We start from the raw sequence: 13,770 nt of genomic DNA on the forward strand, positions 1-13,770 counted from the left end.
TGCTCGGGAGCTGTCCCGAACCGGGAGCTGTCCCAAGCTTAGAGCGGACTTCAGGACTCGCTTCTCCGGCCTTCCTGGCGGGGTCTGGCGCCCGACAAGGCATGCTGGGGGCCTGCGCCGACTCCCTCGCCTGCTTTCTCCACGCCCGCGCGCGCGGCGCGCGTGTCTGTGTGTGTTTACGCGAGTGGGTTGGGATGGCAGGGAAATCCCGTGTTATGCAGGATTCGCGACGGCAAGTAGATCTTTTGTTGTTCCTTTGCCGGAGAGTTGGCGTGAGGGCCGAGAGTCTACGCTCTGATGTGGGGGTAGTTGCGGAATTCAGAAAGTAGTAGTAGTAGTAGGTAGTAGACTGGGGGGCAAGGGGCAGATCGTCGCCGGAAGTCCTGAAGAAGTGACCATATTAAGGTGTCACCCCATTGCAAAGTGCATTGGGAGGCTCTTGCTTCAGAGTGATGATCTCTGGTCACAGCTGCACCAGCAAGGGATCTCTCGCAGAGGAAAGTGGTGGTGAGCTGGCCTGTAGGCGAGATTCCAGAGGCCTTAAAGACGGGGCTTCGCAGCCCCTGGTCAAAAGCCAAGGCTGTAAAAATGATTGTCTCTGGGATCTACCTCGGAAACACTTCTGTTGACTTTCAACACTTCTGTTGACTTTCGCTGAGAGTTTTGGTTTTGTTTTATCTTTGGGTCTTCAGGCGAACAAACTGACTAGTGTTTAGAGAGGGAAAAGGGAATGATACAGTGGGGATTGGGGAGTGGGGAGGCAGGGAAGCTTCTCAAGGACATAGCCACCTCCTTTCTCTGCCTTCCTTGTGGCACAAAGTTTTATCTTGGACTTCACTTTCCTCCCTTGAGCACTTCAGCAGTTGAGGGCTGAGAAGAGTTGTATGATTTTACCCAGAGTCCTATTTTCCAAATTGTCCAGCGGAGGGTTTTGGAGCCTCTTTAGGAAGAGGGAGATTCCTACGTGCCACATTTCAGGAGTGGTGGTATTCAGCTTTATTTGGAAATACAACACATGTCTGTGTGCACATGTACGCAGTGCTCATAGAGACAAGCAGTTTCGCTACTGGACTTCCATGGCCTCCCTGTAATATTAAAGCATTTGCATGTGTGGATAGTCTTGAGACTTATTGCCTCACTCTTTAAGATTTTCAGTGAAAATCTATCTTTTTGGCCAGACTAAAATCTGAGAAAGCATGCTATTTTTTCCTTTCCCCTGGGAAACCCTCACTCAGTTGCTTATTTGTAAAATAAGGTTGGTTGGTTCGTTTTTAAAGTTCCTTTCAGCTCCGTGGTTTTCTAACTTGTCTTCTGATATGACTAGGGATTGGTGCAATATATAGTTTATTCTGTTAACAGTGCTTTCTTATTAAAACAATCTAGAGAACCTTCTTGGGTGGTGACTCCCACCCAACTAACTATCCCAACTAACATCAATCTCAGGATTCCTGGAGCAGTAGCTAGGTTCCCCTGGAATAAGCCATCTCCCCTGGGGCTTCTGTTGTAGGACGTTGGTTCAGGGCTGCCGAAGGTACTGCAGCTCTCTTGCTCTCTCAGAGATGCTTAACTGTTTGGGGCTCTGTTCATCTTCCCACCTTAGAGGCTTGAAGTCAGCTATCAAAAAAGGATAGGGAAAAAAGCCCCAAAAAGCAGTCAGAGAAGAGGATACCAGAAAAAGGACATTTACAATGTAATAATACAAAGTGCCTATGATAAATGGGAAGTGAGAGGGGAAACCAGATGAGGGGAGTTGCTTGCTAGGGTCCTGGAACACACCTCTCCAGCCTGGAGTTTCCTGGGATATCCCTGGTGACTTCCTTTCTAGACCTTAGGCACCAGGCTGTGGCTGTGGGTTGTCTCATCCCCCCACCCCAGGCAGGGTTTTAAGTATACTTGCAGGAGGGGTCCTTCGGTTTTTTTATCCAGCTCTCCCCTGCCCTCCTTTTTTTTTCACCACAGTGAAGATGAGGTCCAAGATGAGGCACTGCCTCATGCCTCCTATTCACGTTTCCTTCTATTTCTCCTCACTGCAACTTTTTCTTTCCAAAGATGGACTGGTGATCCCCCTGGTGGAGCTGTCGGCAAAGCAAGTGGCATTTCATATCCCATTTGAAGTGGTAGAGAAAGTTTACCCCCCAGTACCTGAGCAGCTACAGCTCCGAATTGCATTTTGGAGCTTCCCTGAGAATGAAGAGGACATTCGGTGAGCTGGCGAGGGTGAAACTAAAGAATGGGTGGTTGGGAGTGTGGTCCTCATACCCCACATTGCCTGCTGGGTGCCTCCCAGAACAAAGGTGTTAGCTTATATTTGGGACTGTGGTGAAAGGAAGGGGCAGGGGGTGGGGAGCAACGCTTGCCTGGGATTTTCCCGAACAGAGAGTTGCCAGGGAAGAGCTTAGAACAGAGGAAGAGCTTAGAACATTGTGGGTCTCTGACCTGGTCTGTTCAAGGGCATTGGCTGAGTTGTGACTCTGTCTTCTTCTCCACCCCAGGCTGTATTCCTGCCTGGCCAATGGCAGTGCAGATGAGTTCCAGAGAGGGGACCAGCTCTTTCGCATGAGAGCTGTGAAGGACCCACTGCAAATAGGTGAGGGTCCCATCGTCCTCTGAGGCATCCCCTGTGCCTCTCATTCCCTGTGGTCTGAATTAAGAGCCCACTGCAAGAAGCTAGAGCCAGTTATTTGTGTAGGTTGAGTAACAGCAGGGCAGGATCAAGGGCAGAGACTTCTGTCTTGGCAGTTCTCCCTGACCTGTCCCTATTTCTCCCCAGGCTTCCACCTGAGTGCTACAGTGGTACCTCCTCAGATGGTCCCTCCCAAGGGGGCCTACAACGTGGCTGTGATGTTTGACCGCTGTCGGGTCACTTCCTGCAGCTGTACCTGTGGGGCTGGGGCCAAATGGTGCACCCATGTCGTGGCACTGTGTCTCTTCCGCATCCACAACGTGAGGGCTCCCTGTTTTTCTCGGCTCCATCTCACCCCTGCCTGCCCACATCTGCTTATGTTCCTGGCTGCAGTGTGAGCCCCAGCACTGTCCCCAGCTCAGCTCATCTTTTCTCACATTGCTTCCTTTCTGCCATGTCCCCTTCAGGCTTCTGCAGTCTGCCTGCGAGCCCCTGTCTCAGAGTCCCTCTCTCGGCTCCAGAGGGACCAGCTGCAGAAGTTTGCCCAGTACCTCATTAGTGAGCTCCCTCAGCAGGTGAGTGATGGCGGCACCACCTCCCCTAAAGAGCTCCAACAGGCCTGAGCTTTAGCCCTTCTCTTAGGCCGAGCCCCAGTGGGCTTACCCATGTCATGTTCTCTCTGTCCCTTTTCCTGTCCTCCCTCAGATCCTTCCCACAGCGCAGCGTCTCCTGGATGAACTCCTCTCCTCCCAGTCAACGGCCATCAATACAGTGTGTGGCGCGCCAGGTGAGTGGTGGGGAGGGCAGAATGAAGACAGCAAGCTGGGAGTACTGAGCAACCCTTCCTTTAGATAAAGGATCCAGGGCCCTGTCTAGGTGACTGACTGTCTATCACCCCCAGACCCTACAGCAGGGCCTTCGGCCTCAGACCAAAGTACCTGGTATTTAGATGAGTCTACACTCACTGACAACATCAAGAAGACGCTGCACAAGTTCTGTGGCCCCTCTCCTGTGGTCTTCAGGTAAATTGGCTGTTTTCACCCCTCTCTCTGTGGTAGAAGGGGAACATCCCTCAGGCTGTTGACAGGTTGTTTGTTAGGTTAATGTACGGCCCTCTCACCTTTTTGTTCCCTGTACTGGCACCATGCCTGCCACTCAGAATGTGTTCACTGGAGAAAGATAATCTTAGGCGATTACAAGAATCTACATGTATGGCCTCCTCTCTGGGGGATGGACAGCAGAGAAGAGGGCGGGGAGAGACGTCGGACAGTGTAACTTATGACAAAACAATAATGATTTGTGAATTATGGAGGGTTCATGAGGGAGGGGGGAATGGGGAGGGAGGGGGAAAATGGGCAGCTGATATCAGGGGCTAGAGTAGAAGGCAAATATTTTGAGAATGATGAGGGCAGCAAATGTACTTATGTGCTTGGCACAATGGATGTATGTATGGATTGTGATAAGAATTGTACGAGCCCCCAATAAAACAATTAAAAAAAAAAGTTAATCTTAGGCTGTCACAGAGCCTTTGAGAGTTCAGGAGGCAGATGCAGAGACACTAATCATTTCTATCATGGTCATCCTCCTCCTCCCCACTCTGTATTTTGAGTCTCCCTTTGTGTGGGAAACCTGTTACACTTTCACTTGCTTTATCCAGGGCCTTGGAAGGGCCTTCTTTGCTACTTTGCTACTGTTGCAGTGATGTGAACTCCATGTATCTGTCTTCCACGGAGCCTCCGGCGGCTGCTGAATGGGCGTGCCTGCTGCGCCCTCTGAGGGGCCGGGAACCCGAGGGTGTCTGGAATCTGCTTAGCATAGTTCGGGAGATGTTCAAGCGGAGGGACAGCAATGCGGCCCCCTTGTTGGAGATCCTGACTGACCAGTGCCTCACTTACGAACAGGTACAATCAGCCGGGGTGACGCTTTCTCTCCCTCCCAGAAACTCATCCCCCTCTTTCGGTGAGAGACACTTGTGAGGGCTCCTTTCCCAAGGCTACTAGCCTCCTTGGTTTCCAGATAACAGGCTGGTGGTACAGCGTGCGCACCTCAGCATCCCACACCAGCGCCAGTGGGCACACGGGCCGCAGCAATGGGCAGTCTGAGGTGGCAGCCCATGCATGTGCCAGCATGTGCGATGAGATGGTCACATTGTGGAGGCTGGCTGTGCTGGACCCTGCGCTCAGCCCCCAGCGGTGAGTCTCCCCCACCCATGCCCACCCTCCAGGCCCTCCACAGCTCTGAGGCTGGGCCAGCCACAGCAGGCCCCAGGCCTCATCTCCCAGTGCCTGCTCAGACGTAGGCGGGTTCTAGTCCTAGGGACATGGGAGGTGTGAGCACTAGGGTGTTCAGAGGGTTGTGAGTCCTTTTCCGGAGAGACTGGTTTCCTTCCCTGCCCTAAATAGCACCCTCTTGCCAAAATTCCCGAGTTTTGGAGTGAAGCCTATGGGGTTGGCCCAAGAAGTGCTTTCCTGTGTCCCTCTCAGTACAAAATGTAGCCCCCAGCAGCCTCCTGCCCCTTCTTCCCACAGCCGCCGGGAGCTGTGCGTGCAGCTGCGCCAGTGGCAACTAAAGGTGATTCAGAATGTGAAGTGGGGGCAGCACAAGAAGGCACTGGAGCGGCTCTTCCCTGGCTTCCGGCCGGCTGTGGAGGCCTGCTACTTTAATTGGGAAGACGCCTACCCACTTCCCGGAGTCACCTACAGTGGTACTGACCGGAAGCTGGCCCTGTGCTGGGCCCGGGCCCTGCCCACACGGCCAGGTGGCTCCCGCTCTGGAGGCCTGGAGGAAGCTCGGGATCGGCCCCGACCCCTGCCTGCTGAACCATCAGTTCGACCCAAGGAGTCAGGGGCCAAGCGGAAGGGATTGGGTGAGGGGGCCCCCTCATCACAGCGGGGTCCCCGCCACCTGTCAACTGAGGGGGGAGACAAGGCCCTGCATAAGATGGGTCCCGGTGGGAGCAAAGCCAAGGCACTGGGTGGGGCTGGCAGTGTGGGCAAGGGCTCAGCAAGCGGCAGTGGGAGCAAGCGACGGCTGAGCAGTGAAGACAGCTCTCTGGAGCCCGATCTGGCAGAGATGAGCCTGGACGACAGCAGCCTGGCCCTGGGTGCTGAGGCTAGCACCTTTGGTGGATTCCCTGAGAGCCCTCCACCTTGCCCTCCCCCTGCTGGCCCTTCCACCTTCCTTCCTGACCCTCCAGATACCTATGAAGAAGATGGTGGTGTCTACTTCTCAGAAGGGCCTGAGCCTCCCATAGCCTCTGCTGCACCCCCTAGCCTACTGCCCGGGGAGGTCTGCCCACGGGAAGACCACCGGTCCACAGATGAGAGTGGCAGCGGTCTCTCAAAGACCAAAGAAGCAGCCCCTGCAGTTGGAGAGGAGGATGATGACTACCAAGCATATTATCTGAATGCCCAGGATGGGGCTGGTGGCGAAGAGGAGAAGGCTGAGGGTGGGGCTGGGGAGGAGCATGACCTCTTTGCTGGGCTGAAACCACTGGAGCAGGAGAGCCGTATGGAGGTGAGGGGACTTGGAGGGAGCCAAGGAAGAGAGGGCTGGGTGCTTCTTAGCCACAACGAGGAGGGTCCATTTGGCTCTAGTGTCCGAATTCACATGACTTAGCATCCTGTAGCATGTTGAGGGTACCACACACCCCACCCCGCCCCTTCCCGCAGTACATTGTCTTTACTGCTTCCATATTGATTTTTTGGAAATGTCTTGATTGTATCACACCCTCCTTATAACGCTTCAGGAGTTTCCCATTGCCCTTAGGATGGAAGTGGTCCCTTGGCTAAGCACATCAGGGCCAACTTGATGCGCACTTCGCCTGCATCTCCAGTCTCATCAAGCTACTCTGCCTCTCACACCTTCATCAGTAGAGCTCTTCCTGAAGCGTGCTGTGACCTTTCTCGTATCTCGTAGCTCTACTTTTGCTCAGACTGGCCTTTCTGCCCTGCCCTCATCTTCCCTGGTTAGCTCTTGCTCCTTCTTCAGGTCTGGAAACCGTAGCGATTTCTTCCTCTAGGAGGCCTTTTTGGATAGTGCCCCTCAGCCTCCAATGAGGTATCCTAGTTCCCAACCTGTTCTCCCAAATATTTCAGTAGCTGACATCACTGTCTTGTGTGTTTTCCTCTCACCAGAAAGTTAGCTCCTCTGGTTCACTCAGAACCAGCACAGGGCCCAGCAGGTAGCCAGTGCTGAAGGAATGACTGCTGAGGGAGCATGCTGACCTGCCCCTGACAGACTTCTCTCTCTCCGGTGCCCATGTCCTCTCTCCAGGTATTGTTTGCCTGTGCAGAAGCCCTGCATGCACATGGCTACAGCAGTGAGGCCTCCCGCCTCACCGTGGAGCTTGCCCAGGACCTGCTTGCCAACCCACCCGACCTCAAGGTAGAGCCGCCCCCTGCCAAGGTGAGAGAGACCCCTTCCCCTGCCCTCCTCAATCCCATTCAACCCTGACCCTCTGCCAATTTCCCACCTCAAGTGAGAGCTTCCTTCTACCTCTTATCAAGGTGAGTCAGACTCATCTGCCCGCCTTCCTGCGTTTCCCTCTCTAGGGCAAGAAGAATAAGGTATCTACGAGCCGTCAGACCTGGGTGGCTACCAACACCTTAACCAAGGCAGCCTTTTTGCTGACGGTGCTCAGTGAGCGCCCAGAGCACCACAATCTGGCCTTCCGAGTGGGCATGTTTGCCCTGGAGCTACAGCGGCCTCCAGCTTCTACCAAAGCCTTGGAGGTCAGAGGTTCTAGTTGAGCCCTGTCCCTCGATCCTCAGAGCCTTCTCCCTGGATCCTCTTTGAGCTTCTAGAGGTCTGAGCTCCTTGTGCCCACAGGTGAAGTTGGCATACCAGGAGTCTGAGGTGGCTGCACTGCTGAAGAAGATCCCTCTGGGGCCCAGTGAGATGAGCACCATGCGGTGCCGGGCAGAGGAGCTCCGGGAGGGGACCCTTTGTGACTATCGGCCTGTGTTGCCCCTTATGTTGGCCAGTTTCATCTTTGATGTCCTTTGTGCTCCAGGTATGGTGCTGGGCTCGACAGCGAGTAGGGAAACTAGGATGTGAGTAGCTCTCTAGAAGGAAAAATCAAGAGCCCTAGGGCCACGAATTGCCCTTTCAGACCCTTAGGTCGCTTAGCAGGAAGGTTTGGGAGGATGTGGATCTTGGCTTCCCTTTCATTCTTTCCCATGGCACTTCTGTCGCACCTATTTTCATCCAGTGGTTTCTCCCACGGGTTCCCGGCCTCCAAGTCGCAACTGGAACAATGAAATGCCTGGAGATGAGGAGCTTGGATTTGAAGCAGCAGTTGCTGCGTTGGGTGAGTCTGTTTTTGAGAATGACGAGGGCAATGAATGTACAGATGTGCTTTACACAATTGATGTATGTACGGATTGTGATAAGAGTTGTATGAGCCCCTAATAAAATGATTTTTAAAAAAGATCTCTATGAACAAAGCCTGACCTAGACTCTTGAACAGGTATGAGACATGGCCCTGTTCTTGAGGGGCTCATATGGAAATAGGAAAGAAAGCTCATGTGCGTGCACAAGCCAGCGAGTGCCTATTAAGATAGTCAAGAATGCCAGGCAAAATTGCGGTGGGTGTTGGAAGTATAGCAAACCAAAAATCTAGAGAAGGTCCTATAGGAGGTGGTAGAAATTGGAAGTCCATAAATTCTAGATAGGGGAACACCATGATGAAAGACAGAGCAGCAGCCGCCCTCCTGAGCGTGGCAGGGCATGCAGGTAGGCAGTGGGCCTTCAGAAGACGTGGAGAATCAGACCAGGTCTTAGGCTGGATGGAATATGTCACGGGAACCTTCTCTAAGTGCTATGGAGTGAACCACGAGAGACCTTTATTTCACAGGCTGGTGGCAGTTCTGTTTGCCTTTGTTGTCCTGGCAGTTTTGGTAATTCGCATTTCCCGAATGCCCCCTTCTTCTCACAGGCATGAAGACCACAGTGAGTGAGGCCGAGCATCCCCTCCTGTGTGAGGGCACACGTCGGGAGAAGGGGGACCTGGCCCTGGCCTTAATGATCACATATAAGGATGACCAGGCCAAACTCAAGAAGGTGAGGGACTGAAGTACTGGGCTTTTGACAGGCAGACACAAATTTTGTCACCTTTCTCAACGAATTTGTAGTACAATGAGGAAAGTACACTTTTGTCCACAGGAGGAAAGAGAAAGAGAGAACTTGGGAGATCTCACAAAGAACAAGAAAAACCAATGGTTCTTAAAGCAGTGCTTGGGCACAAAGTGGAAAGGGAGACAGAGCATAAAGCCATTCATTCATTTCAGTATTTATTGAATACCTACATACTCAACCCTGTGATGAGTGTTAGGGAAGATACCAAGATATAGACCAGAGGCCAGCTAGCAAGATACAGCTCATGCTACCGGTTGCCATCAAGCCAACTAATCCATGGTGATGTCGGGGTGTCAGAGTAGAGTGATCCCACAGGTGTTCCAGTGGCTGATTTTCACAAGGCACCTCTGGGTGTACTTGCACCTCCAACCTCCTTTAATAGCCCAGCACATTAACTGTGGGCCAAGGCCTTGTAGCTATCGTGAGGGTGTTTCAAGAAGAAGGGTGGGGGAGCCACGAGGTAAAGGCGCATTCTGCCACTGCTGCTCTGTTCTCCAGATCTTAGACAAACTTCTGGACCGAGAGAGCCAGACCCATAAACCACAGACCTTGAGTTCATTCTACTCATCGAGCCGCCCGGCCCCGACAAGCCAGAGGTCTCCTTCAAAGCATGGGGGCCCATCTGCCCCAGGGACTCTGCAGCCTCTGCCCTCAGGCTCTGCAGGGCCTGCTCAGCCAGGAAGTGTGGCAGGGGCTGGGCCAGGCTCCACTGAGGGCTTCACCGAGAAGAATGTAGCCGGTGAGGTGGGGCCCTGGGTAGGGGGATGAATGGTATGCAGCCATGTTGGGGGCTCATCTCAGTGTCCTATTTTCTTACCTAGAGAGTTCCCTACATTCTCCCTGTGAGGGTCTCCCATCTGAGGCAGCCTTAGCTCCGAGGCCGGAGGGGAAAGTTCCAAGTCGTCTGGCGCTTGGCAGTCGAGGAGGCTACAATGGACGGGGCTGGGGCTCCCCGGGGCGGCCTAAGAAGAAGCACACAGGTATGACAGCTGCAGGGATGGTGTGGAGGGGATAGTCCTAAAGGCCAGAACTTGGGAGTTGTCCTGATTTCTGGTATTCACTTGTCTTGGGGTGTAGGCATGGCCAGCATTGATAGCAGTGCCCCGGAAACGACGTCGGATAGCTCTCCCACCCTCAGCCGGAGGCCACTTCGAGGGGGCTGGGCCCCTACCTCCTGGGGGCGAGGGCAGGACAGCGACAGCATTAGCAGCTCTTCCTCTGACTCCCTGGGCTCCTCATCCTCCAGTGGAAGTCGCCGGGCCAGTGCCAGTGGAGGGGCCCGGGCCAAGACTGTAGAAGTTGGCAGGTCAGTGGGGAAAAGTACCTGTTTCTTCTGATCTGGCCTGTCCTCAGAGCCACATCACTAGTATAGGCCAACCATTATCTCCCAGTATACTCCCCTCCCCCCCTTCCCTGGTCCTTCCTGTTCTACTCAGGCAGACACCTGCTTCATCAAAGCCCCAACCGCCATCGCTACCCCACTGCCCCTTCAGGTACAAGGGCCGCCGCCCCGAGAGTCATGCCCCTCATGTACCCAATCAGCCATCAGAGGCAGCTGCGCACTTCTACTTTGAACTGGCGAAGACGGTGCTGATCAAGGCAGGAGGCAACAGCAGCACTTCCATTTTCACACAGCCATCTTCCTCAGGGGGCCACCAGGGTCCTCATCGCAATCTGCACCTTTGCGCCTTCGAGATTGGGCTTTATGCCCTTGGCCTGCATAACTTTGTTTCTCCCAACTGGCTTTCCCGTACCTATTCTTCCCATGTGTCCTGGATTACAGGTAACTCCAATGCCTTGGTTTGGGTATGGAAGGGGTGCGGGGGGTGGGGTGGGGGGAATCATTGATGGAGCCAGGAAGCCGCATCTTTGTGGTGTTACTGCGCTAGAAGAGGCCATTCGCCCTCTCCGGTGGTGCTCATGCTAAAGGCACTCTGGTTCTCTCTTTTCTCCTTGAAGGCCAGGCGATGGAGATTGGCAGTGCTGCCTTGACTATCCTGGTAGAATGCTGGGACGGGCACCTGACACCCCCTGAGGTTGCATCCCTGGCTGACAGGGCATCACGAGCAAGAGACTCCAATATGGTGAGGGCAGCAGCGGAACTAGCCCTAAGCTGCCTGCCTCATGCCCATGCATTGAACCCCAATGAGATCCAGCGGGCCCTGGTACAGTGCAAGGAGCAGGTATTTCTAACGGCGATCTGGGAACCTGCTCTGGGGCATCTGGGCTGGGGAGGTTGGACATGGGCAAAACTTGTGGTCCCTGTTCTTGATCCCCGTGTCCTAGAGTTTGTAAACCAGTTTGTCTTCCGATGGTGACACTTTACCTATTATGCATTCACATCCATTATTTCCTTTTTCCTTACAACTCCAGGGTTAGGGTTATTCCCACTTTATTCTATATAGAGGACCTGAAGGCTAGGCGTGAATCCCAGTGGGGAATACTTAAGGCAGGCTTCAGGCTTCAGGCCTCAGGGAGATGATGGGTCTTAGATGGGAGGTGAGGTAGATTACTTTGGAACTGAGACTTGAACCTGGATCTTGATTCCTCTTGGTTAAGAAGTTCCTGCCCAGTGTCTGAAGCACATTCCTTAACACTGCCTTTGGGTATTGGCCCTGGGGACTAACCACCTCTGACGGGGACAGTAGCATGTCATCTCAAAGTGTCCTTGAAACGGACTGGCCAAAGCCCTCCCCCCTGTAACTCTCTGTGCTCCTCCCTTACAGGATAATCTGATGTTGGAGAAAGCCTGCATGGCAGTGGAAGAGGCGGCTAAGGGTGGAGGCGTGTACCCCGAAGTGTTGTTTGAGGTTGCTCACCAGTGGTTCTGGCTATATGAGCAAACAGCAGGTGGCTCATCCATGGCCCGGGAAGGGGCTACAAGCTGTAATGCCAGTGGGATCAGGGCAGCTGGGGAGGCTGGGCGGGGGCTGCCCGAGGGCAGGGGGGGCCCAGGGACGGAGCCAGTGACGGTGGCGGCAGCAGCAGTGACAGCAGCAGCCACAGTGGTGCCGGTTATCTCAGTGGGGTCCAGTTTATATCCAGGTCCAGGTCTGGGGCATGGTCACTCCCCTGGCCTGCACCCCTACACTGCTCTACAGCCCCACCTGCCCTGCAGCCCTCAGTACCTCACCCACCCAGCCCACCCCATGCCTCACATGCCCCGGCCTGCCGTCTTCCCGGTGCCCGGCTCCGCATACCCACAGGTGAGATCAGTGTTCGGGTGGGATGGGGTGGGGTGGCGGTGGGGGAGCAAATGGGAAGTCATGTGGGATTAGAGTAGGGGGGCACTCTGGTGGCGCGGTGGCAGTCTGAGAGATGTTCAGTTGAGGGATGAAGAGGGAGAAGCACATCTTGGTATAAACTTGGAGTTTTCCCCTTTTTTTCCCTCCTTCCCTCTAGGGTGTGCACCCTGCATTCCTGGGGGCTCAGTACCCTTACTCAGTGACTGCCCCCTCACTTGCTGCCACTGCTGTGTCTTTCCCCGTCCCTTCCATGGCACCCATCACAGTACATCCCTACCACACAGAGCCAGGGCTCCCACTGCCCACCGGTGTGGCCTGTGAGTTGTGGGGACAGGGAGCAGGTGAATGGAGGGGAGGTAAATGGGGCAGGGGAGGTGGGCGGGGATCTTCTCTGCCCTCCTTCTGCCTCCAGGGGCCTCACATGGCTTTTATTCTGTCCTCAGTGAGCAGTGTCCATCCAGCTCCCACGTTTCCAGCCATCCAGGGCGCCTCCCTACCTACTTTGACCACCCAGCCCAGCCCTCTGGTCAGCGGGGGATTCCCACCCCCCGAGGAGGAAACCCACAGCCAACCTGTCAATCCCCATAGCTTGCATCACCTGCACGCTGCCTACCGTGTTGGTGAGCAAGGGGCCCTTTCTGTATTTCTGCCCACAACCATGCTCGAGGCTCTCTGGCATCCCGTCCAGACAGACAGTTCCTGTTCACTGTGGGGGCAGGTGCCAGGTTTGGGTAGAAGATGAAGAGGGTGTGCCTATCCTTCTTCCCCAGGAATGCTGGCACTGGAGATGCTGGGTCGCCGGGCACACAATGACCACCCCAACAATTTCTCCCGCTCCCCTCCCTACACTGATGATGTCAAATGGTTGCTGGGGCTGGCAGCAAAGCTGGGTAACACCTCCCCTCCCCAGGACCATTGTTCCCCCCTCACCTGCTCCCCCAAACTTCCTATCCCAGACCTCCTTCCTAGCTCTTGCTGAGTTGAGGCCTTGGTCGGGTATGTGTGCGTGCGCGGGGAGCAGGGGGTGACCTCAGCTCCTAGGGTGGAGGGAGGCTCTCTGCCAGGCAGAGCTGAGAGTTCAGAGTTGGGTCCCTAGGGCAGAGGTGGCCACCCCCGTCTCATGCCCCTCCCCCTGCCCCCCAGGAGTGAACTACGTGCACCAGTTCTGTGTGGGGGCAGCCAAGGGGGTGCTGAGCCCGTTTGTGCTGCAGGAGATCGTCATGGAGACGCTGCAGCGGCTGAGCCCGGCTCATGCCCACAACCACCTGCGTGCCCCGGCCTTCCACCAGCTGGTGCAGCGTTGCCAGCAGGCCTACATGCAGGTGACTACCGGGAAGTGGGTGGCAGGGTGGAGGGGCCGAGTGTCTCCTTGGGTGGCTCACCCCGTGTCCTCCCTCTAGTACATCCACCACCGCTTGATTCACCTGACCCCTGCCGACTACGACGACTTTGTGAACGCGATCCGCAGTGCCCGCAGCGCCTTCTGTCTGACGCCCATGGGCATGATGCAGTTCAACGACATCCTGCAGAACCTCAAGCGCAGCAAACAGACCAAGGAGCTGTGGCAGCGGGTCTCACTCGAGATGACCACCTTCTCCCCCTGAGCCTGGCCCCTCTAGGGCTCTATCCAGGGACCCAGGCCAGTGGCCACAGGGGCCCCTCACCCCGGGGGAGTGGATCTTGGCCGGACAGCTCCTCCCCCCTCAGTTCCCTGGCCACCCAGCCCGGCAGCTGCTCTTGGGCTGTAGCTTGGGGCCAAGATGT

The 13,770-nt window shown here is 55.0% G+C and overlaps 1 protein-coding gene across 1 annotated transcript; it reads left to right on the top strand.

Moving 5' to 3' along the window:
* Positions 1 to 1,976: 1,976 nt before the first annotated feature.
* On the top strand, positions 1,977 to 13,702 carry ZSWIM8 (zinc finger SWIM-type containing 8). Its single transcript, XM_045291698.1, has 25 exons — positions 1,977 to 2,203; positions 2,493 to 2,587; positions 2,771 to 2,943; positions 3,091 to 3,198; positions 3,329 to 3,410; positions 3,525 to 3,645; positions 4,323 to 4,524; positions 4,640 to 4,815; positions 5,152 to 6,139; positions 6,899 to 7,030; positions 7,177 to 7,356; positions 7,454 to 7,637; positions 7,836 to 7,934; positions 8,562 to 8,686; positions 9,260 to 9,500; positions 9,583 to 9,741; positions 9,839 to 10,067; positions 10,255 to 10,544; positions 10,721 to 10,944; positions 11,488 to 11,967; positions 12,164 to 12,323; positions 12,450 to 12,626; positions 12,777 to 12,896; positions 13,150 to 13,328; positions 13,407 to 13,702. The coding sequence occupies exons 1-25, from the start codon at positions 1,977 to 1,979 to the stop codon at positions 13,608 to 13,610; spliced, it is 5,355 nt and encodes a 1,784-aa protein (XP_045147633.1). The 3' UTR covers positions 13,611 to 13,702.
* The last annotated feature ends 68 nt before the right edge of the window (positions 13,703 to 13,770 follow it).

The sequence above is a fragment of the Echinops telfairi genome, unplaced genomic scaffold, assembly GCF_000313985.2.
Source record: "Echinops telfairi isolate 266 unplaced genomic scaffold, ASM31398v2 ScPeMD7_70;HRSCAF=299, whole genome shotgun sequence".
Classification (NCBI taxonomy): Eukaryota; Metazoa; Chordata; class Mammalia; order Afrosoricida; family Tenrecidae; genus Echinops; species Echinops telfairi.

Coding starts and splice junctions, on each gene's coding strand:
- ZSWIM8 (XM_045291698.1), top strand. CDS start 1,977: ATGAGGCACTGCCTCATGCCTCCTATTCACGTTTCCTTCTATTTCTCC. Junction 4,525..4,639: donor AGTGCCTCACTTACGAACAG/GTACAATCAGCC, acceptor CTTGGTTTCCAG/ATAACAGGCTGGTGGTACAG. Junction 12,324..12,449: donor ACTGCCCACCGGTGTGGCCT/GTGAGTTGTGGG, acceptor TTCTGTCCTCAG/TGAGCAGTGTCCATCCAGCT.